Source organism: Artibeus jamaicensis, unplaced genomic scaffold, assembly GCF_021234435.1.
Source record: "Artibeus jamaicensis isolate MK-2021 breed Jamaican fruit bat unplaced genomic scaffold, CSHL_Jam_final scaffold_847, whole genome shotgun sequence".
NCBI lineage: Eukaryota > Metazoa > Chordata > Mammalia > Chiroptera > Phyllostomidae > Artibeus > Artibeus jamaicensis.
In genome coordinates this window covers 22,400,537-22,425,683 of record NW_026522057.1, presented here as the reverse complement: position 1 = coordinate 22,425,683, position 25,147 = coordinate 22,400,537, and the positions used below count along the sequence as shown (strand labels likewise).

General features: G+C 56.9%; 1 protein-coding gene across 3 annotated transcripts; it reads right to left on the bottom strand.

The window, feature by feature from the left end:
* Positions 1–8,395: 8,395 nt before the first annotated feature.
* Positions 8,396–23,625, bottom strand: ARHGEF19 (Rho guanine nucleotide exchange factor 19). 3 transcript variants are annotated; one of them, XM_053660173.1, is made up of 17 exons: positions 23,510–23,625; positions 22,584–23,018; positions 17,103–17,546; positions 16,425–16,688; positions 16,145–16,253; positions 15,994–16,070; positions 15,407–15,669; positions 14,506–14,666; positions 14,246–14,398; positions 13,880–14,009; positions 13,658–13,732; positions 13,396–13,485; positions 13,104–13,264; positions 11,015–11,173; positions 10,633–10,712; positions 9,388–9,492; positions 8,396–8,965 (listed from the first exon to the last, which is right to left on the bottom strand). In XM_053660173.1, exons 2-17 carry the CDS (start codon positions 22,639–22,641, stop codon positions 8,808–8,810), a joined length of 2,487 nt encoding a protein of 828 aa, XP_053516148.1. In that variant the 5' UTR covers positions 22,642–23,018; positions 23,510–23,625; the 3' UTR covers positions 8,396–8,807. The 3 variants fall into 3 exon arrangements, with proteins under 3 accessions (XP_053516148.1, XP_053516149.1, XP_053516150.1); XM_053660174.1 differs by lacking the exons at positions 22,584–23,018; positions 23,510–23,625 and adding an exon at positions 20,834–21,447; XM_053660175.1 differs by lacking the exons at positions 22,584–23,018; positions 23,510–23,625 and adding an exon at positions 18,550–18,708.
* Between the last annotated feature and the right edge of the window lie 1,522 nt (positions 23,626–25,147).

Here is a 25,147-nt window from a genome sequence, read left to right as displayed (position 1 = left end):
GGGAAGGCCAGGCCGATGGCCTGCAGGCATCTCCTGCAGGCATCTCCTGCAGGCATCTCCGTTCCCCTCCCCAGCATCAGCGCTGTGCTGGTAAACGATTTGCAACTGGCTCTGGTGCCGGGCGAGGACGCACTGCCGGGGGCTGCCGTCTGTAGTGTAAACACTAACACGGCCAATTTCCAGCACCGGCTTGACATCACTGAATGCAGGGCCAGGAAGAGCAGCTCCTGAGAGCCGCTCTGAGTGAGCTCCAGAGGACACGGCCCACGGCTCCCCATCTCCGTCTGCCCAGCCTGCAGGGCTGCTGCGAGGCCAAGGTTGCCGGGGAGGTGGTTGTTACAGCAAAGGGCCTCAGAGAGCAGCTGGGGCTCCCCAGTGAAGCGGGCCAGGGTTCAAAGAGGCCCTGCCTCTCACTTGCTTTGAGACCACAGGCAGGTCCGTTCCCCACTCTGAGCCTGGGTTTCCTCCTCTTTTGTAAAATTTGGATGATGCAAGTGGAACCTGCTGGGAGGGTTGTTACAGGTTAAGGAGGCAATCAATGCAGATGATGTGGCAGGCAAAGTTTAGTACCCCTGGTGACTTTCATGGGGGGGTCTCCGGAGTCTCTGGGGACAAATATCTCTCAGCCTCAGGAACCCACCCTTCCCCCTCACCCCACTTCAGGGCAGCCTCAGAAGGAAGGGGTGCCGGGTCCAGTTCAGACACCCCCCACACCTGAACTCAGTAAACCTGAAGCACCCCCAAATGCCACAGCCCATGCTAGGGCCCCCCAGAAATGTCAGAGAGCACGGTCCTCGAGGTGCCAGCTGTCCCGTGGGAACACAGAGATGGTGACATGCCTTGTGGTGCTGTTACCCCCGAGGCCAGGGCGATGGGGGCAGGAAAGGGGCTGCTGACCCATTGCTGGGTCATCAGAGAAATTCCTGGAGGAGGGGCTGTGACCAACTCCCATCTTCTTCGTCAGAACTTTTCCTCTCAGGGCTGAGGTCAGAGCTGTGGCTGTGATCCCATTTCCCCGATTCTGTGCCCTCCCTTGCTCCCGCCCTGCCTGCTGCCCCGCATCCCCACCCACCCGCACAGCTACGAGTCAGGCGGTCTCAACGCTCTGGAACGTAAGAAGCAGGTAGGGCAACACCCTCAGGACCCCTGGGTCCCAGCCCTGGGTTCTGCTGCCCCCTGGTGGCAGAACAAGGAAGGATACCACTGCCACCCGGCTGGGGGGTGGGATCCAGTTAATGAAGAGCAGTCACCACAAAAAATAAGATGATGACATTCATCACAATTAATCTGTAAAGTACCTTCTCAGTCAACCAACAGCTGCACAGAGCAGACTGAAATCAGATGGGGACTGAAGTCCTGATTCAGTTTCCAACTGGTTACGTGACCTCGGGCGAGTCTCATCTGCTCTCTGAGCATCGGTCCCCTCATCTGTAGAATGGGTGACAGTTGCCCTGACCCAGTTGCTTCCAGCGTCGCCCCATACTCAAAAAGGTTGTGGGTTCGATTCCCGATCAGGACACACACCTAGACTGTGGGCTCATCCGTGGTCAGGGCGTGTACGGGAGGTATCAGATCAATGCTTCTCCTCTCTTTCCTTTACTCCCTCTCTAAAAAAATCAACAAGCATATTCTCGGTGAGGATTTAAAAACAACAGGGTCGTTTTTTAGGATTAAAGGACCTCGTCCTTGGCACACAAGTCTAACTGGAGACAATAACACCACCATGGTTATTGTAACCAGTCGGGCCTATACCACTTCCCCTTTGCATAATGCGTTTTGCAAAGTCCTTTCCCAGAGTGTCACATCCTTGGATCTGCATTATTATTCCCATTTACCAGGTGAGGAAATTGAGGCTCCGAAAGGGAAGTGACTTTCCCAGAGCACCTGGCTTGTCAGTGGTAAAACAGGACTGCAAGCCGGGTCTGCCTGACTCCCCACCTTGGAAGCTCTAGTGCATCTGAGAACTTCCCATGTCTCCACTGCCTCATTTGCATGAGCAGGCCCTTCCAGCCTCTTCCTCCACCTTCTCCCACACCCACGCTGCCGTCTAGAAAGCCAGGCCCAGCAGCCAGCCCTTCCCTGCTTCCTGACCACGTCCCCAGCCCTCAGGGCAGCTCATGAGCCAAGAGCTTGAAAGTGGCTTCCACAGGTCATCCTGTCCACCCCCTGCACTCCTCCCAAGCAGGTGACTGTTCGTCCTGTTCTTCGTGCCGTGCGGGGAGGGGATTTCATACCTGCACTTCCGCCAGCTGCCCAGGTGTTTGTCACTGCTGCCACAGCTGGGAAAGTGTACCTGTTGTCTAGCCAGAGTCCCTCCTGCCAAAGGGGTGGCCAATGTCCCTTTGTTCTTTCTCCCAGGAGTGTCAGCAATGCAATCTGGGGAGGACACCTGAGGCCCAGAGAGAGGGACCCTGCTGCGGGGAAGGGTCACTCGAGGACAGGAAGTGAGAGCCGAGCCCAGGTTCAAATTCAGGTCAGGGCAGCAAGAGTGGCCCAGCCAGTCTCTCGGTGCCCAGGGTGGCCTCAGCCCAGGTGGGGCCACCTCACCCATGGCCTGCAGGCACCAAACCCCTTCCTGCCCCTGTGGCTCATAGCCTGGGCTGGAGCGGGGAAGCAGGGCAGGTCTGAGGGTGTGAAGAGCTCAGGCTTGGGGTTGGTGTGGAGCTGGGTTCGAATCCCTTTTGAACATCTCTGTACTGAGCGCTGCACTGGGCACCGGGGCCACAGCCAAGGTCCCAGGGACTGAGCTCCTGTCCTCCTAGAGCTCACAGTCCAGTGGGGGAGGCGACAGTACACAGATTGATAAAGAGATAAACAAGGAACCAGAGTGGTGGGCGGGAGGGTGGTGAGACCCCACGTGTGAGCGTGACCAGGGAAAGTCTCCTGAGGAGGTGGTGTTTGAGTGGAGGCCTGAATAACAAGAAGGAGCCAGACTTCAAGATGTGAAGGGAGAATATTCCAGGGAGATGAGCAGCCAGGGCAGACTCGGGAGACTGGAACGAGCCTGGGGCCTGAAGACCAGCTAGAAAGGAGGCCGGGGCAGCCGGCCTGCGTGGGGCCCGCCCAGTGCCTTGCTCTCAGAAGTCAGTTTTCTCATCTGTAAAACGGGATCTCCAATACTGCTTACTATGGAGACAGATGCACAGGCCTCATCCCAGGTGGGTGGTCCCCAAGGGGCACCTAGCATTTTATCACTGCTCTAATGTCATCTCCATTAGTGGCATCCTTCAGGGTTTAATTTCAACCCCATCTCCAGCCCAAAGCACTCATATCAAGCACACAGGGCCACCCGACCAGTCAGTCAGGCGTGGAAGGGTTTCAGGCTTCTCCGAGTGCACTGCACTTCACAGTTTACAAAGCGTTTCCTCTGAGCCTTCCATTGCCCTTCGAAGTCAGGCTGCCATGAGGATCCCTGGACTTGCGCCCGACACAGGGCCTGGCAGTCCCTGGCCCACAGCAGGGCCTTGCAGAATGTCAAGTCCAAGTCTAGGTCCTGCCACTCACGCCCCCTTGACGAACTTCAACCTTCCAAAGGCCTTGCTTACCAAACTTCCTCTACCAGAGAAAGGGCCACTTTCCAGTCACACAGATCCCTGAGTGAGGAAAGTTCAGGCTCACAGCTTAGCTCTGTTGGGATCAGAAGGTACCTCCACCAAAAGCCAGAAAAATTATCGGAGCAAGAAGGGTCTTTGGGCCCTCCCACATGGCAGCAGAGCAGGAGCAGGCCAATGCCACGCTCAGGTCAAAGCCAACACCAAGCTCAGGTCAAGGAGGCAAGCCACTGACTCCTCTCTTCCTCACTTCTCAAGTCGCTGGTTCCCAGGGGACAGATCCTGGGTCCAGCTTGGTCATGTCCCTGACCCACCACCTGCAGTTCAGCTCTCGGGATGTAGTTGGGGGGGCACTGCCCCCAGGAAGCCCGCCCTGACCTGCTGTGAGAGCTGACTTCTCCCTTACTTGCGCACCCACAGCCACAGGGCTTCTCCCACCAGGGTACTGAGGGGAGGAGGTTCTGTTAAAGTGTGACTCCAATGCACAAAGGTACAGACCTTCAGTGTGCTGCTCCACAGGTTGTCCCAAAGTGAACGGTCTCTGTGAAGAGCACACTGGTTAGTAATCCTGCTTCGGGGACCCCACTGTGACCTCAGGGCACCTCATTCTGACCTCTAGCCATCAATTCATTTGCCTGCTTTGGTGCTTTATGCAAAGATAATCACCTAAGACATCCTCTGTCATGTCTCGCTCTCTCCCATTATGTTTAGACTTGCCCAAGCCCTCACATGTAATTGTGGATGGTCTATTCTCATCACCGGGTAGCGCTCCCCTGTGTAAACAGACCACAGCCGATCCATTTTCTCGTTGACCTGCATTTGGGTGGTTTCTAGTTCTCTGGCAATGAATGCACAGTGCTGCTAAGAACATTCTAGTTTGCGTCTTTTGAGACACATCCCTGAGCATTTCTGTTGGGTCTACACCCAGAGAGAGAAGTGGAATCGCTGGGTCAGAGTGTGAGCACATGCGCAGCTTTGGCAGATGCGGTCACGCTGTTTTCCAAAGCAGTTGTGCCAGCGGACACCCTGCCAACAGTGCAGGAGAGTTCCTGCCACCCCACATCTTCGCCGCCTCCCAGGGCCGCCTGGGAGTCCCTGCTCTGGAAACCAGCACAGGAACAAGTGACTGCCTCCATGCTGGGGCCCCATGCTGGCCACCCAGAGGTGAGTGCCTGCTGGCGCTCCTGGTTCACTCTGAAACCTCAGTGTGCCCTGAAAATGAGCAGCTGAACAGGAGTTTTTATAACTTCTATTCAGGATAAACTCAACAATAGGTTCAGGTAGGGGGACTGCAGAGAAGCGGGTTGGCCCTGGGTGGGGACGGGGTTGCCAGAAGCCATGGAGATGGGCTCCCGACATTCTGTGGTTTGGAGACGCAGAGCAGACGGCCTCGGGGGCCAGAATCCCGGCCACAGACATGCCCCCCCCCCACCCTGCCATCTCCCCTCCTTCCCAGTACTACCCCACCTCCCTCCTCCTCCTGCAGCAAGCAAAGACAGGGCCCTGGGTCCCTGGCCAAGGCCAAACACCAGGGCAGGGCCTACTAGGCAGAGGCAGGTACCACTGAGATAGGGGCTTTTCCAACCTGTCTTGCTTGGATCTACTGCCTGGGCAGGTGGGGAATGAGGGATGTGGGCCTGGTGAACCTTGTGCAGCCCTGGTCTCCCTGCCTGGCAGCATGTCCTCAAAGCCAGCGGACCTCCCAAACCCCCATCCCAGCCCCCGAGAATCTAGCCCAGACACAAGTGCCAGCCAGCATGCAGATACTCCAGGGCAGGCTGAACGCGTTTCCTGTACTTCGCCAGCCTGGACTCTCACCCTGCAGACTCGGCACTGGAAGGGCAGAGACCTGTCGGCCTTCACTCAGTGCAGGAATCCCATTCTTGCACTTCCTGAGTTCCTTAAATCCTCAAGAGACAGAGGCCTCACCCCCTCGCAGGGGCCCCCATGTTCTGGCTATGCAGCTCTGGCTCAAGACAAGCCACCTTTTTTTTTTTTTTAACTTCTTTTGGGCCACGTACTATGTCAACCTTCCATAGTTTAGTTCACAGTAGTTCCATGAAGCAGGTATGGTTTTCACCATCCCCGTTTTTCAGAAATGCTAACTGAGGACTAGAGCCACTGTCTTGCCTTAAAATCACACGCATGCACACATGCACACATACACACACACAGTCTTTTTACCTCTATTCAGTAGGAGGGACGAGCAGCAATGACACCTCAATAGCAGTGAGCACCCAGAATTTGGCTCCTAAACACCACTCACCAGTGAAAGGAACCACACGCCTCAGAAATGGTGGATTCTACCACTGAGGCAGGGGAATACAAGGGGAGCTCGGAGCATCTTCCAGTGCCAGAAAGTAAGGAAAAGCTCGGAAAACAAAAGGATGGGAGGATGTCCAACCAACAGGAGCTAATCTGAAAGAGCTCCCAATGGCCCAGAGCGGAACAACTTACACAACAAAATAAGTACCTTAGGACTGAATTCCAATCCAAAGGATAAGAGAGATAAATGAATACATGGGTCCATGCTGATAGAAAAAAATGGTTGGTTAAATAAGTTGGGGGCGGGGGAGGAGGGACAAATCTCCCTGGACAGGAGAATCCCATATATTGGGGGTAGATACACCCTCCGGGAGGTGGGCCCTGCCTCCCACCCCACCTCACACACTTTTTGGTGCGGGCTCCGCTTACCTCCACAGAACAAAGCCTGGCACACACCACTGGGAATAAGTCACCTGCCTCCTGAGCTCACGTGATGAGAAAGGCACTTGGCCTCTGTGGAATTCTTGCCCCAAACCCATAATTCCTGTCTAGCCAGTTGAAAACATCAGAGAAACCCCAAATAGAGGGACAGTCTAACAAAGCACCAACTAGAACTCCTCAAAATGGTCAAGGTCATGAAAAATAAGGGATGCCTGGGACGGTCACGGACCAGAGGAGACAGAGGAGACGTGACGACTGAGTGCAACGTGGGTCGTCCCGCAGTGGGCCCTGGGACAGAAAAGGGCCGTGGGCAGAACAGCTGGTGAAATCAGACCCCGTCTGTGCTTCGGGGAACAGTCACGTGCCCGTGTGGGTTCCTCGGCTCTGACAGCCGTGCCAGGCGACACGGGGCGTGGACAACAGGGAGGACTCAGAGCCCGCATGGAGCTCTCTGTACAGCCTCTGCCACGTTTCTGAAACTAAAAGCTTTATTTTTAAAAAATCACACAGGTATAAACATCTGAGCCAGAATTTAAATTCAGAACGTGCCCGCCTCCTTAGCCGGCACAGTCCACTCCCTGCACCGTCCCCTGCACGTTAGAAAGTCACCCTCAAAGGCCTCCTGTGGGCAGGGCCTTCTCCCCACTTGCCCACATCCACCCTCTGGGACCACCCCCGACTCATGGCTGCTCTGCCCCACGATTTCCTGAGGGCTGAAGGATGCTCCCGTCCTCACAAGTGTTCTCTATTCCCTGGTCCTCCTACTCCTTTTGGGTGATGTGGATGCCAATGAATTGGCCTCCCCAGCATTTATTTACCCTTCCTTTGCAACTGCCACCGATTCCTTTGGAGGGGGTCCATAGGGTTTCGGGGCACACATTTCCCCAGCCTGGCTCCAGGGATAGAGCACACAGCCTGGACTTAGGTCCATCAGTACACACCACGCCCTGGCCTCCATGATCAGCCCAGAGGTGACCCAAGCTGGTCCTATCAGAGAGTGTCCCAGGACTCTGAGAATGTGGACACAAACCCAGTTCTCTTCTTCTATGCTGGATGTGAATGAAGACGCCCCCGGGAGCCTTAGGATGCAGTTGACACCAAGAACGACAGAGCTGAGAAATGTAAAGGGCTGAGCCCTCAGAGACAGCAGTGAGCCACTGGATCAAGCCTTGCCTGAACCCCACCCTACTCTATACTCCTGTCATGAGAACTGTGGTACAATGAGAAAAGGTCTCCCAAAATACATCTACATTCTAATGCCTGGAATCTCTGAATGTCATCTCACATGACAAAAAAAAAAAAGGGGGTGGAGCTTTGTAAATGAGATTTAAGTTAAGAATTATAAGATGGATTTTTCCCCAAAGATTTTATTTACTTATTTTTAGAGAGATGGGAAGGAGGAGAAACACTGATGTATGAGATACATTGATCAGTTGCCTCTCACACGCCCCCAACCAGGGACCTAACCCACAACCCAGGCTTGTGCCCTGATCATGAATTGAACCAGCGACACTTCAGTTGGCAGGCCGGTGCTCAATCCACTGAGCTGTACCAGCCAGACTATAAGATGAATTTATGTTAAGAAGTGAGAATCAGGGTGGGCCCCAAATGCAATCACAGGTAGCCTGATAAGAGGGAAGCAGAGGAAGACCTGACAGATGCTGTGGGAAGGCAGTGGTCTCAGGGACAGAGACCGCCAGTCTAGGGGCTGGCAGCCGCCGGAAGCTGAACTAGGCAAGGAACAGATCTCCCCTTGAGAATATCTCCGCTGCGGCATGGAGCCCGGACGTCCAGGCACCAGGGTTTTGACCCACTGATACCAGAGACTGCCGGCCTCCAGAACTGTGAGAGAACAAACTGCTGCCGTTTACATCATCTAGTTTGCAGTGATTTGTTAGAGAAGCTGTAAGAAACAAGTACAAGAACTAATATAGTTTCTTTAATATTTCAGCCTATTTGAATGTGCTATTTTGTTAGCAGCCCAAAGCAGTTGACGCACAGTCCCTCCCCAGCCTCCCCTGGTTGAGAGGGGAGCTCTATAGAAGAGCAAATCCCTCATGGGAGGCAACCCAAGGCCCTCCTGGTCTTTAGCTGGGGAGATGGGGCTGGGTGGGCGCAGCATCAGACGGCTCACAGACTCCAAGCAAAGACATGATGGGAGTTTATTTACAGACAAGTAGTAACCAGGGCCCACGCAGGCTCTGGCCAGAAGACCCCGATACATACAGCTGCAGGACCCATTAGTACCAGAGCCTTTCCTCGCCAGACCCCTGGTAAAGGGACCAGGAGTCAGGCAGCGTCAAGGACATGGAAGGCAGAGGGCCTCAGTCTTTGCCGGATATCAGGTCACCTGTTGTGGACCCTATGCCACCCCACCCCCAGCCCTGGAGAGTGGACACCAAGAAGCGTGAGGACAGCTGTACTCTCAATGCCCGGCCACAGGGCAGAAGTCCCAGCAGCAGTGGCTTGGGGCACAGAGACACTATAGGCCCCCTCCAGACCTGTCCAGGAGCCAGGCGTGGAACTGGTGTCCCAGGCCATGGCTGTCCATCACACAGGAGGCTCCCCGAGTTTGCTGGTGGCACTGGTGATCCGCTTATTCTCCCGAAGGTTTCGGAGGCGGGCACTGAGGCTGCTGATCTCTTCCACGTAGGCCTGGGGCACCCACCCCTTCTCGCCATCTGCCAGGCGGACCCCCTCCAGCCAGCCTAGGGGCACACAGGTCGGGAGCAACATCAGTGACATCAGAGCCACACCGGGGCCAGGTCTGCAAAAAAAGTCCCCTAGGCCCTGATGCAAACCTCATCTGCACCACTGGGGCCAAGGTGACGTCATCTGAGCGTCTCCCAGCTCCAAGAAGGACCCTGCTTCTCGGAGTCTCATAGAGGAACTTCTGGCCTGTTTTGCCTAACATCCTCAAAGAAGGGTATTTCCCACTCTCCCCATCAGTCACTGTTAATCCTACATCTTTACAAGTAGGAAGTTCCTCCTCTTGTCTAACTTCATTCCAGCATGCTGTGGCTGGTTGATCAATGCTTGCGTAACCTTTTCCTGTGATGTCTCAGCCATCTAGCTACCTCCTACTCATGCCAGCCCCATCAGGGAGCCCTTCCCAGAGGGCCCCTCTCACCGTCACTGGTCCGGGTCCTCACTGCCAGGATGTCAGTCTTCTCCAAGGTCAGCTCGTCTGGCTGCAGTGCCTTGTATGTCCTGACACACTGAACCTGGGGGCGGTCTGACAGCCCAAGAGAGACTGAGGGAGTCCCAGAGCATGATGGGGTGGGCAGGGAGGGGCAGTTGGAGGAAGTAAGGGGGTGGGAGGGTGCTCGCTGCTGCTTCTTTTCCTCTGCCCCTGCCTAGCCCTCCCTGGCCACTCTTCTCCTCTCTTACCCTAAACACAAGCCCGAGGTGAATTCAGTCTCTCCCAGCTTCAGTTACTGTTTCTGCACCCAGGGCTCTCTCCTCCCAGCTCAGCCCGACACCTTGCTCCTGACCTCCAGGCCAATGCCCAGCTGCTCCCAGAACCACCCCCCCCGAAGGGTAATGGCCCCATGATATGCTCCCTAATGCTACTCTGGTACTCCCCTCAGGCCATTGTTCTCGATTGGGATTCAAGCCACATCACTCCCCCCATGTATCACCCTCCGGGGCTTCCTACTCCTCTTAGAATAAAGTCCTAAGTCCTCCCAGCAGCCTACAAAGCCCTGTGCAGTCTTGCGTTGCCCCCGGCTAACCTCATCTCCTCCCCTCTTCTTTCCCTCTCCCCTTCGCTCGTGAAGCTCAGCCACACTGGTCACCTCCAACACTCCAAGCTCCCTCCTGCCTCAGGGCCTTTGCACTGGCTGTTCCTCGTACCAGGAGCGCTCTGCCCCAGGTCTTTTCATGGCTGCCCCTCCTCATCCTTCCAGGCCCTTCCCTGACCACCTCTTTGGAATGGGAAGCTCACCCACCAGCCCACACAGGATTCCTGCAGGGCTCATGCCAGAGAATCTATTCCAGTCCAGGCTCTCAGCTCTCTCTACCATACCGGGTGGGCTGGTAGTATTGGGTAAACTTAGACAAGTCACTTTACCTACTGAGGCTCTGCTTTCTAACTTGTAAAACAGGCTTCTGTGGGGAGGAAACAGGAGGATATAAAAGGCCTTGCCATCTCCCAGGTACTGCCTGTGCACACGGGGGTCGGCCTGTCCTCTGTAAATTCTCCCTGTCCTTCAAGGTTCCGCAGAGCCACCCAACTACCCTAGGCCACTGGATCGCTGTCCTTGGTAGCCTCGCTGGCCACATGGTGCCCAGGATTGGAGGGAAGGGGGAAAGCAACAAGGTACCGAGCCCAGGGGATGTGGGCCTTGGAGGGAGGAGAGTGGCAGGCTGCTACCTTCCCCCTCGCTGATGACCTCCTTGTCCTCCTGGGGGCTGGAGGGGCTCATGGCAGAGATCCATCGCTGCTTCTCACTTCTAGGAAGGGAGGCTGAGTTATCACAACATGCAAACTGCTTTTCCCAGGGCTGGGGTGGCAACATGGTTGGGAGAATGAGGTATGATGTCCAGACCTGGAACCCAGGTCAGGTCTTCCCTGCCCCAGGACACACCTCCCAGCCTTCTTCCCAGAGCCCTGTGCCCCACCCAGCTCGATCAAAAGAACAGAGCAGGCCCAGAACCCCCTGGGTGCCAGCTCTGTTCATGCCCTTAAACCAGAGAAAAAAGGCCAGTGCCTGCCTGAGGTGGGGTCCTCTCTCCCCATGGCCAGGACCACTTACTCCGTCTGCGCCCTCAGCAGGAACTGGTGCTTCGCGTGCTGCCCGTGGAGAAGCTGAAGGAGGAACACGTGGCCAGGGATGCCTTGGGGCTTTAGGCTCAGGTCCTTCACCTGCAGCTCGGCCATCTTGGCATGGACAAAAACGGCAAACTTCCCCAGCCTGAAGGACCAGGGAGGCGAGGTCAGCCAGGCCTCACCCTCAGGACAAGCCAAGTTTCTATTAAAGAAAGAGGGGGGTCACCTGCCCCTCTAGGACCTTCCCCAAGGAATCTTGGCTGCGCAGAGCACTGCCTCCCTGGCAGCCAGCAAAGTCCACTAAAGGAATTGGGAGCTCCGTTCCTGCCAGGTTACTAACAAGTGGAAGGTGAGCAGACCAGCCCCTGAGGGCTGGCGTGCTAATACCTTCTCCTTGAGCCTCTGCCCTGAGCCCATTCTAAGAGCCAACGGGCAGAAACTTCCATGAGACCTCCACTCTGTTTAGTGCCTGACCCACTAACTGGTCTGGAAGTGGGACTTTGTCTCTTGTTCTGCTCACTCTGGTCCAGTAGCCACTTGCAGGAAGGATGGGTGGGTTGTGGGGCGGTGTGGGGGGGGGCCGATTTAGGGATGTTCCATAGGTTCCTTTGTCTCAGCTCATCTAAACAGAATGTGGTATCTCCCACCCCAAACCAGATCCCTTCGCTGCTCCCCATTCCAGTGAAAGACCCCTCCTGAGAGGGAACTCGGTCATCATCCTTGCTTCTCCTCCCTCTCCCCTGACCCCACACCAGCAACTACATCCCATCCATCTACTTATTGTCCCCAGAATCCACCTGTCCGTTCTGCAGCATCTACTCTCACCTGAGCAATTGTGAGAGATTCGGTCTCCCCCTCCCGTCCATCCTCCACATTGGCCAAGAGTAAAACGCCACGCCTCTGCTTCATCCTCCATGTTTCCTACTGCCCTCGGAAAGTCCAACCTCTCTACCCTGACTTTTGACACTCCAACTTCCCCTCTGCACATCTGGGCACATAGGCTTCACTCCCTACCACACACACTCTGCTCTTACACCTTCCTGTGACTTTACCATATTCTCCCAAACTCCTTCCCTACCAGGAAAGCTCCTACTTATCCTTCAGAACCCACCTCAAATGTCCCTTCCTTCGTGGCGCTTTACTGATTCTCACCCCACACTGGGGTGTGCTACAGTATGAGTACACCCTTCCATCAAAACCCTGACCAGGTGCTTGTCGGGATGTGTTTTCCCTGGTCTGAGACTCCTGTGAGCAGAGAACAAGTCCCATTTACCTCTGTGTCCCCAGCACCTATGAGAGGGCCCAGTACAGAACAGGGTTTTAGGGACGCTGCACTGAACAAAGAAATAAATCAGAAATGAACTCTTCCCATAGCGGAAGATGTCCATTCTTGATCCCATCCAGCCTTAAGGCTGACCTCATTCAGGAAGTCTTCTCCATCATCCCAAACTTATAATAACCACAGTGTAACACTGAGTGGAGTGTTTACTATGTGCCAAGTGCACGCTAAGTTCTTTTCGTGTATTGTTATCATGTGACTCTCCCTACATAGTTGCCTCTATTTTACGGGTGGAAGCCAGGGCAGTACAGTTGTTAAGAGCTGAGATCTGGCATCACACGGACCTGGCTTCCTCCTGACTCCTGCATTTACCAGCTCCAAGATATCAAGGATAACAAGGGCAACTACTTCCCAGGGAAACACTTAGAGGACAAAAGGGAATAGCCCACACAACGTGCCTGGCATGGAATAGGCGCACAGTAAAAGTTGGCTCCTATCATTATGACTCAGGGCAGACCTGGGACTCCAGGACTGCGCTCTTTAATCTCTGCTCTAACTGACTTCAGCTCAGAGCTTCAATTCCTCTGCACATAGTCCGGCTCTTGATTCTGAAAGATGAAGTTGCCTTGAATCTGTCTTTTCTGCCAGTGCCTCCCGGGCTCAGGGTGCCCTGGCAATACTGTCTGGAGCTGGCCAGGGTTTCCAGGCCCAGAGATGGACTGGTTGTGAGCCAATGAGTGAAGCAGAAGGGAGCCTGGCTCCAGTCAACCTTCCCTCACACCCTCCCCCGACTCACTCCTTCCGCCGGGAGAGAAGCAAGCAGTCGTTGAAGAGGTGCAGGTAGACCGCCTTGCTGGACAGCTTCAGTTTGGCTGGCGGGGCGGCAGGCAGTGGTGCCAGCTCCACCAGCTCCCCGTGCCGCACCAGCCAGCGGGCCTGAGAGATCAGTGGGAAGATCTGGGAAGGTGGAGGAGGCAAGGCAGGGAACGGGTCAGGCCCAGAGCAGCAGGGCAGAGGGCACAGGCCAGGGATGGGAGGGGACAAGAGCTGCCCTTTGTGTGCCTGTCCAGCCTGCTGTGGGCACACACCTTGCCCTCAAAATGGATCTTCTTGCTCAGGTGGATGAGCTCCTCTGTCCTCTTCATGGACTGCACGCTGGCATTGCATTCTTGCACCAGCTGGGGAGGCCATAGGTGGGTCACTTGCAGCCACCAAACCCTGGTCCTAGAGTCCAACCTCAGACCCCCACCTGGGGACCAGAGGTTCCGAAGGCTGGGGCTGTTTTAGAGATTCACTGAGGCTCCGGGGAGGCCCCTGGGAGCCAGACAGCTCCTGCCCTGCCAAGCTCACCTCCTTGAGTGCATTGAAGGCCTTGGTGGCCATGTCTTCATCTTCAGAGCCCTGTGCTGTCCGCTTCAGGATGTTCTAGAAGGTGGGTGAGTTCAATGAGGCAGGCTATGACCACCTCCCATGATCCTGCCCACCCGTGGGTGCCCAAACAGGGCTGTGGAAGGCCCAGCAGCCTCTCCTTCACCAGCCCTCACTGCAGCCCGGTGCCTGCCCTGTAGGTACCTCCACCAGCATCTTGAGGCGGGTGATCCTCTGAAATGGCAGGATGAGGAAGGAGGTAAGGGGCAGACGTTGGCACACGGGAGACTCTTCTAATCGAGCCAGGATGCCAGGGAACTTGGGGTTCTCCAAGCTGGAAAATGGGGAGGGATCTGGGGTCACAGTTGGGCCTGAACTCCTGGGATTCATGAGCCAGCTACCCCATTGGTTCTTCAGGTGCTTTCTCAGCATGACCTTCCTGCATTCTGGCCACAGATCCCTTTTCAGGGACCCCTCCCTCTCAGGTCACCCTTCCTCACCCAGTCCTCTGCACCTAATCCCACCTGAGAATCCCTTTATCATCCCCCCTTTCAGAGTCCCCAGCCCTACAGCAGGCGCTGGTAGGTGCGCTCCTGGTAGGCCTGGTTGGTAACGTAGGGCAGGTAGACACGACGGAAGGCTGGGCAGTGGTGCAGTACAATGTCGCATACACTGAAGCGCAGTACATTTGCCTCTAGTCGCTGCTCCAGGTCCTGCAGGAACCTGAGGGGTCAGCAATGGGTCAGGGCCAGGGCGAGACCAGAAACCTGGGAGCCTGGCCAATCGCAGGCTTGGTCCCCGCCCCCAGCCAGGCCAGGCCAGTCCCTCACCTCTCGCTGGTGCTCTTGACCTCAGGCAGTTTGGAGAACAACCACTGTTTGTCCTGCGCCCCCAGACACTCACTCAGCTCAGCTGAGCCTAAGAAGTGGTCCACGGCCACCGATAGGCTGTGGATGTATGAGGCCTCGGACGTGATCAGCTCAAACTTGGCCTGAGCAAGGGCAGATGCGGGGTTGAATCTGCCGGACCAGACCACCAGGACAACCCCTTCTCGAAGAACTCCCACCCCAAGCCGTGGACATCACCTCCTTAGACACAGCCACACCCCGTGTTCCCGACCCCATCTCTAGCGCCATCCCTGATCTGGTGCCTGGTGGTGTTCGGGACCCATCTCCTGTCGCGTGCAAATTCAAACCAAGCCGAAGCCTTGGATTAAGCCCCTAGCCCAGCGTTCAGAGCCCTGCCAGTCATCCAGTGGCCCCGCCCTCCAAGACTCTGCCCCAGCTCTTGGCTACTCTATAGGCTCTAAAGCTTCCCGGTCCCAGCTTTCAGCGAATTCCCTCCTCCTCTAGCCCAGCCTGAACCCGCCCCTCCTCTTGTCCCTGCCCTATCCTAGGCCTTGCCCCGTTGGACCCTTCCCTCACCCCGCCCCCTCTCTCAGCTTCTCCTCTGGCCTTTGGCTCCAAGGCTCCTCCTTCTTCGCTTGCAGCCAGCTCCGCTTTGTCAGGTCCTAGCAACCACCTTCGGATTTACCTTTCCATTGGTACCTTCCTCCTGTGGCCCCGAGTTCCCCGCCTTCTACAGTTTGCTGTCCTGCTAAATCTCGGGACCGGGTACTCCTGTCCCGGCTCCTACTGTTGCCCCACCCCCTCTGGGCCTTAGGACCACTTCCCACCACTGGCAGCTCTGCTGGCCCCGCCCCGCCCCACCCCTCCAAGTCCCCGCCCGCACCTCCTGCAGTTTGCAGTCGCGCAGGCTCAGCGTGGCCAGGACGCCGCTCCCTCGCACATCGGGGATGTCTTGCCACAGGGAGAAGGTGGAGCCTCGCGCGGAGCGCTGCGCCCGGAAGGAGCTGCTCGGGGAGAGGTTGGCGCGCGGTGGCCCGGGCCCCTCCTCCGCGCCCTCGGCCTCCTCCCCGGGGCCCTCCTCCTCGCGCTGCTGCCGCCACAGTTCGCGGGCACTGGCCACGTCGCTGTATTCCTGGTAGAGGACGGCTGGGAGGGGAGAAGGGCAGGGGAGGGCTGTGGGGAGCCCGCCAGCCGTGGTCCGGCGCCTCCTGGGCTCCCCCAAGAGCCCGCCTCATTCAACAAGTCTTTCTGAAGGTTCAGATAGCCGCACACAGCGAATTCATTCATTCATTCACTCACTCATTTATCCCCAAAACATTGCTTGAGCACCAGCTGCATGCTAGCCACTGTGCTGGATACTGAAATTCAGTTCTCCCCCTCTCACACGATCCCTGCTTCTCAATTCTTGGAACCCGTTTCCCAGATTCCCCAAACCCCTAGCCTCTACCTCCAAGACCCCCTCCCGCGTACAGTTAAGGAGGAACCGTGACTGTCGTCGCTCGCTGGCACTTCTGGAACCCAGAGCCGGCTCTTCCTGCGATTCCAGCCTAGGAAACAGAGAAAGTCAGGGCTCTTTGCCTGCGCCCCGCCTCACACCTGACCCTGGAGTGGGAGATGGTACCTGGACTCAGACCAGCTGCCATGGCCCGTGCCCGGGTCCACAGGGGCTGCCATTGCCACGACGTCTGCCTTCATCTCTACGCTGTGCGACTCCCTTCCAGATGCTTTCCCTGGAGAGGGAGAGACCGGAGGGTAGGTGGCCCAAAGAGAGTGGCCCTGGACACCCAGGCACCACACTCCAGCTGACCAGCACCCAGTCTCAGGTGTCCAGTGAGTGAGCCTTGCTCCACCCTGCATCTGGTTCATGGGCTGCTCTCAGGGCCAAGGGGAGGAGCAGGTACCTTCCCGAGGTGCTCCAGTGCCTGACCCTTGGGTCAGTGTCCTGGCTGCTGAATTCCGCCCCAGGCGCAGGGAAGAGTGCAGCCGGGTCATCAACTCAGAGGCAGAAAAGCGCCTCCGCTCAGGCCCCTCGAGGCCCACTCGGCTGGGCCCAGACAGCTCTAGTGACCTAGGCTCCTCTGTGCCCAGGGACTGCTCTGCCACCTGGCCAGGCTCAAGGAAGACGGCGTGGGCCTCTTCACGCTGGTACACCCGCATCTTGCGCCCTGCAGGTGGGGTGAGGACACAGGCTGGCATCCACTGGGGTCTCTCCCCAATGCCCCCTCTGCTGCTGCCCTGTGGCCCGGAGCATCTGAGCAAGATGCCCAAGGGAAAGGGCAACGTTTTGGCCAATATCTGCTCCCTGGAGAAACGAATTTGACAAGAGGGGTGGAGAGAGTGCAGTGCCTGAATGCAGTGGGGGGAGTCTGGGCAAAGGGCCAGGGAGACCAGGACAGCCACTCATGTGCTGTGTGACCTCAGACAAGTCACTCATCTTGCCTGAGCTCCAAGTTCTCTGTCATAAAATCCACTTGTCCTGCCTATTTGGGGAACTCTGGGGCTCAGGAGTCCTAAAAAGCCACCCAACCTGCCCCCTATTTGTTCCCTGGGCCACCACCCCCTCACCCAGAGTAACTCACAGGCTGACTTCTTCTCTGAGCCATGGCTGGCCCGGCGCTGTGGCTGGGGGTGCTGGGGACTCCAGGGTCCCTCCAGAGCTGGGGGCTGGGCACTAGGACAGTGTGGCCAGCTGCCAGCCCTGCTGGGCCGCATCCCCCCACTGGTAGCAGTCTCGGTGTCTGGGACTCCTGGGGACGGTGGCCATAGCAGCCCTTGGAGAGGAGCAGGGGTCCCCAGGGACCAGCGGCTGCCAGGAGCCTGCAGCTCCTCTGGGGTGACAGGAAAGAGATCCAGACACACAGGGCTTGGGGGCTGCAGGGTGGGCAACTCCGCAAAGGATAGACTCTCCTGCTGGCATACAGCTACTGGGTGGCGGGCAGTACCAGGTGGCCCAGCCAGGTGGGACTGGAGGGTGGCAGGCGGCCCACAGTCCATTCCTCTTTTGCTCTGCCCCTCACCTGGGCCTGCAGGGGAGAAGGTTTCAAAGCCAGACACAGGACAGCAGGGCTGGCCAGTAAGCGACCATGTCCTGGAGGCCTGGACAGAACCTCATGTAGACGTATGCACACACCTGTCCAAGCACACCCACATGCCTAATTACACAGGAATAGCTGATACTTACTTGGCATTTAATGAATGACAGGCCAAGTGCTTTATGCATATTATCTCATTTAATCCTCACTGCAACCCTGAGTTGATGCTATTTTTAGCCCCACTCTGTAGGTGAAGAAAGTGTGGCGCAGAGGTTATTTGGTGACTGGTGGAACCAGGGTTTGAGCCCAGGCAATCCAGCCTTAAACCACCTGGTACATTCTCTCTCGCTGACCCACCATCAGATGCACAGACAGGCGCACTGTCACACAAACCCACACGTTTCACAGGCATCCACACACACTTCCTCCCGGGTATACATGCTGACATACACACTCCCACAGGTACACTCAGACATTCACACTCACAGGCTCACACACCACACACACAACTACATATTTTCACACACACTGACCCAGCAGTTATTTACACATCCACTCAAGCTTTCTCACACTCCTGTCCCATTCACGCTCACTCACCAGGATGCAGACACAAACATCCAGGCCCAGAAGTCCCGGCCTTGGTGTTACCCAACCTCCCTTCCTGTGCCCCGAGTAGCAGCCTTCAGTGCTGAGTGGTGCCCACACCCATGCCAAGCTGGCTGGGAGGGTCACAGACTGCCAGGAGTGCCACCACGCAGATCAGGCTGCGCCCTCCCAGGAGGACAGGGCGTTGTCCCAGCCCCCCAACTTGGGGGGAGGAGGATTTCTTCCCTGCGCCAGCTCCCAGCCCAGGCTGAAGGGATCCTCTCTGCCCTAGGCAGTCACCCCGGGGAGGCTGCTGAAGCCTCCGGACAGGCCTCACGATCCAGGGGTCCAAGCTCCCACGGCTCTTGCTGGGTGGCCCTCCGCCGCCTGCCCTCCTACAGCCCCTCACCTCTCCAGACGAGGCGCGCTGCTGCCGATGTTCGGCTGCTCCGGCAGGGGAAGCCCTCTCTCTGCCCAGCTGGCTGGGGGAGATCCCACCCAGACAAAGAGTTTGATTCATCAAACCCTGTGGTGAGGCAGGCGGTAGGGAGGGAGGGAGCAGGCAGCGGCTGGGCGGGGGCCTACCCTAGACTGGCCTCGCGGTGGGCAGGCGGGGCAGCAAGGAACCCCCCCCCAACCCCAGAGGCCCCTCAGGCCAAAAGGGCAGTGCCCAGCCTGGCAGGGCTAGAAGGCCCAGGAGACAGAGACCAAGACAGCGACCCTTTAGACAGCAGCTTAGAAACCGAGACCCAAAGTGCTGAAAACCAGAAATCACAGACTCTGGGACATTCAGAGACACCGAGATGGAGGCAGGAAGAGACGCGGAGAATTTCAGACAGACCAGACACTCAGAGACAAGGGTGAAGCCCAGAAAAACCCAGGGAGACAGATGGACGAACATTTCATGCCCTGCGGGGTTGCCAGTCCAGTGGGGAAGCCAAGAATGAAACGGTTACAATGTAGGTTGGCAAGAGCAGAACCAGAGGAACCACAAGAGCAGGGTGCTGGGCTTGACTCAACCTGAGCATTCCGGGAAGGCTTCTTGGAGGAAGTAATAGCTAACCATTCTGGCTGAAATACCTAGTACACAAGGAGAAAGCTTTGGCCTGAGAGAAACAGTGACAGTGTCAGTGACCCAGGGAGAGAGGTAGGGAGGAGAGAGTAGAGGACCCAGTGGGGACAGCTGGGCCTGTGACTGGGCCCCACTTTCTCTGCACAGCCCCTCAACTCTTCCCCTGCTCTCTTCATCCCCTGCCTGGGTCGGGGGCATGCTGCTCCTAAGGGACAGTTACTGTCCCCCACAGGGGCAGCTTTAGCTTGTACCTTAAACCTCTATCCATCTAAGTAAGTATCTCAGTTTCCTCATCTGGTAGATAGGATAGTCATGCCAGCTTCAAAACACAAATGAGAATTCAGGATACCATAGGGGGAGCTCTGTCATTAAGGGTCATCCTTCTGAGTATTATTAGTCTTTCTCCAGTTCTGGAGATGGTTGGGCTATCACACAGATGGAAAACCTGAGGCCACGAGGGCGAGACACACCCTCCTTTGCAGAAGCATCTAGCAGGTGACATGAGACCGAGCACTCTCTGCTGGACAGGTCTTCTCTCCAGGAACCGGAAGTCCTCAACAGCGGTCCCACTTGCTTCTGTGGGCACACACATGCAAGAATACGCACATGCCCCTGCTCCCTTGTATTCTGGGAGATTTTCTCCACTTGGGCTCTGGAAGTGCCTGAAGGGCAGGAAGGAACCCTCACCTCACTGTCAGTTGCAGAGATAAATGAGCAAAACATGGAGCCCTTGGGGCAGGAATAACCCTCCTAAAGCTTTGGGGGGAAGAAGACTGGGTGAATATGGGGTGGTGGTGGTGGTGGAAAGCTTTCTGAGGGGAGATGGGGTTTGGAGGCAGGTCTCTAGGGGAGAAGCCAGGGTCCAAGCCAGGGAATGACCCAGCTAGCTGTGCTGCCTGCCCTGTGGCCTTCCGGAGATGTGGCCCACCTGGCCAAGGGAGCAGGGACATTACCTGCCCAAGACATGACCACAGGACACTCCAGTGCCCATGAGGCCAGAGTCGTTCTGGAACCCACAGGGAAAAACCCTGCCAAAGTTCAAGGCCCTGTGTGGACATGGACAGCTGTGCAGCCTTATGCCCTGGCTGGTGTGACTCACTTTAGTCAAGTCATAGTCTGCCCCTGGGCCTCAGTGTCCCCATCTGTAAAGCAGCCCCTAAGGCCCCTTCTGGCTGCCCCTTCCAGGAAACCTGTGTCATCAAGAGCATCTCTGCAAGCTGAGAAGGATGGGCAGGGGCCAAGGGCCCATCCAGTGGGAACTGCTAATCACAGGACAATGGATCCCCTTGCAAGGCTGGCAGAGTGGGTCCCTGGACACCACCATGGTCCAGGCAAAGCACCTCTGGCCTCCTGTGCCCAGTTTTCCCTACCCCTTCCGTGGTGCCCCTTGCCCTGTTGCTCAGAGTAGGGACCCTGCTAAGATCCCTTTGCCCCTAAAGGGACAAAGCCAAGCGGAAGGTCATGGCTGGAAAAGGGGATCCAGGCCAAGCAGGCTGTGGAGCCCCAGGAGGCCCTAAGTGAGTGCGGTCCAGGATCAGAGGCCAGTCAGGCAGCACAAAGGACTCAGTCTGGAAGACTGGCGGGAGGAGGACGGGGCTGCTGGCCGCCGTGGGGGCCCTACCTCAGCTGGGGAGCTCCGTCCAGCCTCCGGCACGGTCCAGGGCTCCGGGCCACCCTGGGGGCTCTGGGGTTGCAGCCAGGTCCTCAGGGGGCGATGTCAGCATGGCCCCTGAGCCCGGGCAATGCAAGCTCCTGGGTATTGTGTGGGGCAGGGAAGGGGGGAGGTGAAGGCGGAGGGAACCTTGCAGGCAGGCAGGCGGGCGGGCGGCTGTCTCAACGTGCCTGCTCCCCGCCCCCCTTCCCCAGAACCGGTTTGGCCAGTCTGGGGTACAAGAGGGGGGCTGGAACAATGGGAGTCCTATGCCCAGGAGAGGATCTGAAGGACCCCAGACCGAGTCCTAAAGACGGGGAGGTACTACTTTTCTTCCCAGCAGACAGGACACCCTCTTCTAGAGCTTCCCAAATGTGAGATGTGATCAGGAGTTTCCTTGGGGCAGGAGAGCACTGGGGGAGCTTCTCAGGGAAGCTCTCAAACCTTGGACTCTTCAGGGACCTTGAGAACTCCTCAGTGGGCTGACCCTCTCTGAGCCCACTCCAGCACCTACCAAGCAGGGTCCCTGGTCTCTACGCCTGGGGGACAAACTGAAATCAGGAAGGCAAGTGATGTGGTGCATCTGGCATCATCCTGGCCAGTCCTGCCAGCATCACCGCTCTTCATGAATGACACATCTCAACACCTCTAATGGCCTCCTCCACCAGGAAGCCTTCCCAGACTCTAGCCCACACTCAATGAGCCCTCAACAAACCAACTGAAATAGCCCAAGCAGAACCAGCATCAGGGAAGGAGGGCCTACTCTGTGCTTGGCATGCAGTCTTCCCACACCTGTGAAAGGGGAAGCTGCCTTCTCCCTAGAGCCACCTGCCATTTATTTGAGCACGTGGTAATTGCCAGGCACTTAGCATGAACGTGAATATGTACCTAAATACTAATATTCATGTTGCTAATAACTCTTATTGTACACTCCCTGTGTGCCAGGCGCTGCTCTGGATGCTGGGACGGCTCCTGTTTTTCCGGTGAGGATACGAGGCTCGCACAGGTTGTGATGGGCACTACCCCACTGAAACCTCTCATCAGCTCTAAGAAGCACCTATCTCACAGACCATGAAATTGAGGTTTCAGGAATTAAATAACTTGCGCAAGGTCACACAGCTGATAAGAGTCAGAAGTGATATTCAGTGGGAGGTCTGTGAGGTTCCACCACCAACAAGTGTCCTTAATCACTGCCCTGCACTGCCTCGCCAGGCTTTGGAGAGGGTCTGGCGAAGAGTGTGAAAGTCCTACCGGGAGGGGTCTCAGCTGACCTGACTAAATCCTTATTTTCAGCCGTACATGACGGGCCTTGATGAACATACGGGGCAGGGCGTCCAGGGCCCAGGCCCCAGTGAACTCCCCCTGCCAACTGGTGACCATTCAGCTCAAAGTGATTCCTGGCCTCCACTCCCTCATATACTCCTGGCCCACCCCCCACAGAGCATCATCACATAATGAGGAGACACTACACAGAGGGAATGGGGACCAGGTGTCCAGGGAGAGGCAGCAAGTGCAGACGCAGAGAGAGGTGTATTGTCAACATTGCACCCAGGGCAGGACTAGGGGTCATCAGAGAACTCTGACCCTCTCATTCTGGCTCTGGGGCGACCTTGAGGACGCTGGCCAAGGTACTGCCCAGACCCCTAGCTAGAAGCAGAGAACCATAATCGAAGGAGCATTCTTGGGGAACTAGGGTCCTGGAAGGGCAGTCCTGCCTCACCCGCTCCTGCATCCAGGGTTCCGGGGACAGAGCTTCTGCTGCAGCGAACGGAAATCATGACTTTGTCAGGCTGAGGAGGCTGGCCCGCAGAGCAGAGTAGACCCGAGCCAGTATCTAAGTTTAAGAGGGGCGTGGGCGGAGTTTGGCGAAGGGCTGGGCGAGGAGATAATTAGAGGTAATCGGGCCAATCCTCCCTCCGGCTGGGACAAACCAGAACCCGAGGGATGAAAGTTGAGCTAAGGCCCAGGGAGGGAGGGGGCGGGGCCAGGGGCGGGGCCAGGGTCCCCAGGCCCTCTGACTGCAGGCGGCGCCCTTGCGGTAGCCCGCTAGCGCCTGCTTAGCCAGGTAGCGGTCGCGCTTTATCTTGGTAGCCAGGTCGGCTGGCACGTTGGGCACAAGCCAAGCAACGAAGCGCAGGAAGAAGAATACCACGTGCTGGGGAGAAAGGGGACCAAAGAGAGAATGATTGCCTTAACAATCTTAATTTATAGAGCGCTTACTAAACGCAAGGCACTATTCTGAGGGCTGTCCGAGTATTAATTCATTGAATCCTCACAACTCTAGAAGGTAAATACAGCTCCATACCTGTTTTACCAGTGAAGAAACCGAAGCATAAATAAGTTGTCATTTGCCCCCAAACACAGACATATCATTAGAACCCCTTCACACTGGGACCCTGTTAGAGGCAGGGCTAGAAAAGAGGGATCTAGAGCAAAGCTGGAGAGAACAGGCTTCCTCCCTACCCCCAAGTCTGCTGCCAAGAGGTGGTAGTAGTTGTAGTGGTGAGACTAAATCACTGAGAACTTACGATGTGCTAGGCAAGTGATGGACATCGAATCCTCGTGATGATACTATGAAATAGATCCTATTCTGTAATATATCCCTATTTACAACCAGCCGGCGGCAGAGCCCGAACTTGAGCCTACCTCGAAAGTGATGATGAAGCCCAGACGGACAGCCAGCAGCTTCCTGCAGAAGAGAGGGAGGTTCCCCTGCGCGGAAGGCTTTGCCCCTGGGCTGCGGCGGGCGCCGGATCCTGCGAAGCTCTCGATTCCACTCCGCGCACTTCTGCCCCTCCTGGCCCCGCTCCTCCAGACCCAGCTTCCTGCCTTCCCAGCTGGGTCCCGCCCCACCCGGTCCACCCGTGCCCTCCCCTCTCAGAAAGGTCCGGCCCCCTCCCCGCCAGCTCCCACCCCTCATCTGGTGGATATCCCAACTGCTGGGCCTGTGGTTGCTCTGGTCAGGGTAGGCTGGAGATGCAGGCGCCAGCATTGAAGCTGACCTCGCAGCGCGGCTGGTGGCGCTGTTCCTACTGGTCCGGGAGACGTGGTAGTCCAAGGCGAAGGTGCTGGGGAAAGCTTACAGGGCTGAAGGGTCTTCAAGGAACAGTCTTCTAACTCACATCCACCTGGGTCCAAACCCACTCCCACAGGGGTATTATGGTCCCTATTGCCCCCCCTTCACTCAGAGAGAAGCAAAGACACAGAGCTTTACAGGAGATAGAACTAGCCCACATTCTCCTTCTCCTGACCCCCAGTGCGGGAGTCTGTGCTTCATTCCCATGTAAGCCCTCCCCTCGGCCTGACTAGGCCCAACCTGGTGCCCCTACCCCTCCTGTACCCACGGCACGACGAACTCCTCCAGGCCACTGACCAGCTGTTTGCCCACCGTGATGATGAAGAGATGCTAAGTGAGCTCGAGGAGGCAGCTGCTGGGTCACACCGTGGGTGGCAGACACAGGGCACCGCACTCCAGGCCTAGAGACTGTCTGGGGAGGCCCCCACCTCCCCGTCAGAGCACGGAGCTGGGCCCCTGCTCTGTGGAGCCCCACAGGCAGATCCTGCCCCTGCCAGACCTGAGGGTGGGACGACCCCTGCAACCCCTAAGAGCCACCCAGGGGGCATTCACATCCCCATTCTACATGCTTAGTAACCAAGGTGTCCCACACACCTGCGGGTATGTGCCCTCCTGCGGCGGAGCCAGGCCACAGCTGAACCCCTCTGCCCTCTATGCCCCTCCCCTGCACTGAGAGCCAATGCTGGTGACAGGACCTGCCCCGTCCCCACTGGCCCCAGAGGGCTGCGTTCCCAGGGGCATGTGGGACCAGGGCCCATATGTACTGCTCAACCCCTGAGCAGCCAAGGAAGGCCCAGGAAGAGGGTGTCATGCTTGTGGGGACAAGTTCTTTGGGTGATTCCCCCTTCCATTCCCATCAAATGCAGGGCAATTACAGGGTAACGCCTCCCCCTGGGAGCCTAGCCCTTCAGGACTCCTGACCAGTCGTTAAAAAACAGAAGCTTCCTGAGGGAATGAAAAGCTCTGGTTTATTCCTGTCCCAGCATCCAGTCCAGGGTGCTCAGCGAAAGGTTGCCACAGGGATGGCAATGACCCCAAACTGCACCACCAGGAGGTAGGTGAGACAGACCTGGGCCCCCAGGGAAAAATGAGTAAATGAATGCAGGTGTTAGAGTTTCACATTTGCCCTATGAGGTGTTGGTCTGTTCTGGCTGAGAAAACTGAAGCCCAAGGAAATCAAGGTCCACTTTCAAGGTCAACAGCAAGAC

Excerpts from the sequence above, each read along its gene's own strand:
- ARHGEF19 (XM_053660173.1), bottom strand. The coding sequence starts at position 22,641 with ATGATTTCCGTTCGCTGCAGCAGAAGCTCTGTCCCCGGAACCCTGGAT. Across the intron at positions 16,071-16,144 it reads GGCAGCTGGTCTGAGTCCAG|GCTGGAATCGCAGGAAGAGC; the intron begins GTACCATCTCCC and ends TCTGTTTCCTAG. Across the intron at positions 14,010-14,245 it reads CGCACCTACCAGCGCCTGCT|CTTGGAGAACCCCAAGTTCC; the intron begins GTAGGGCTGGGG and ends CCCATTTTCCAG.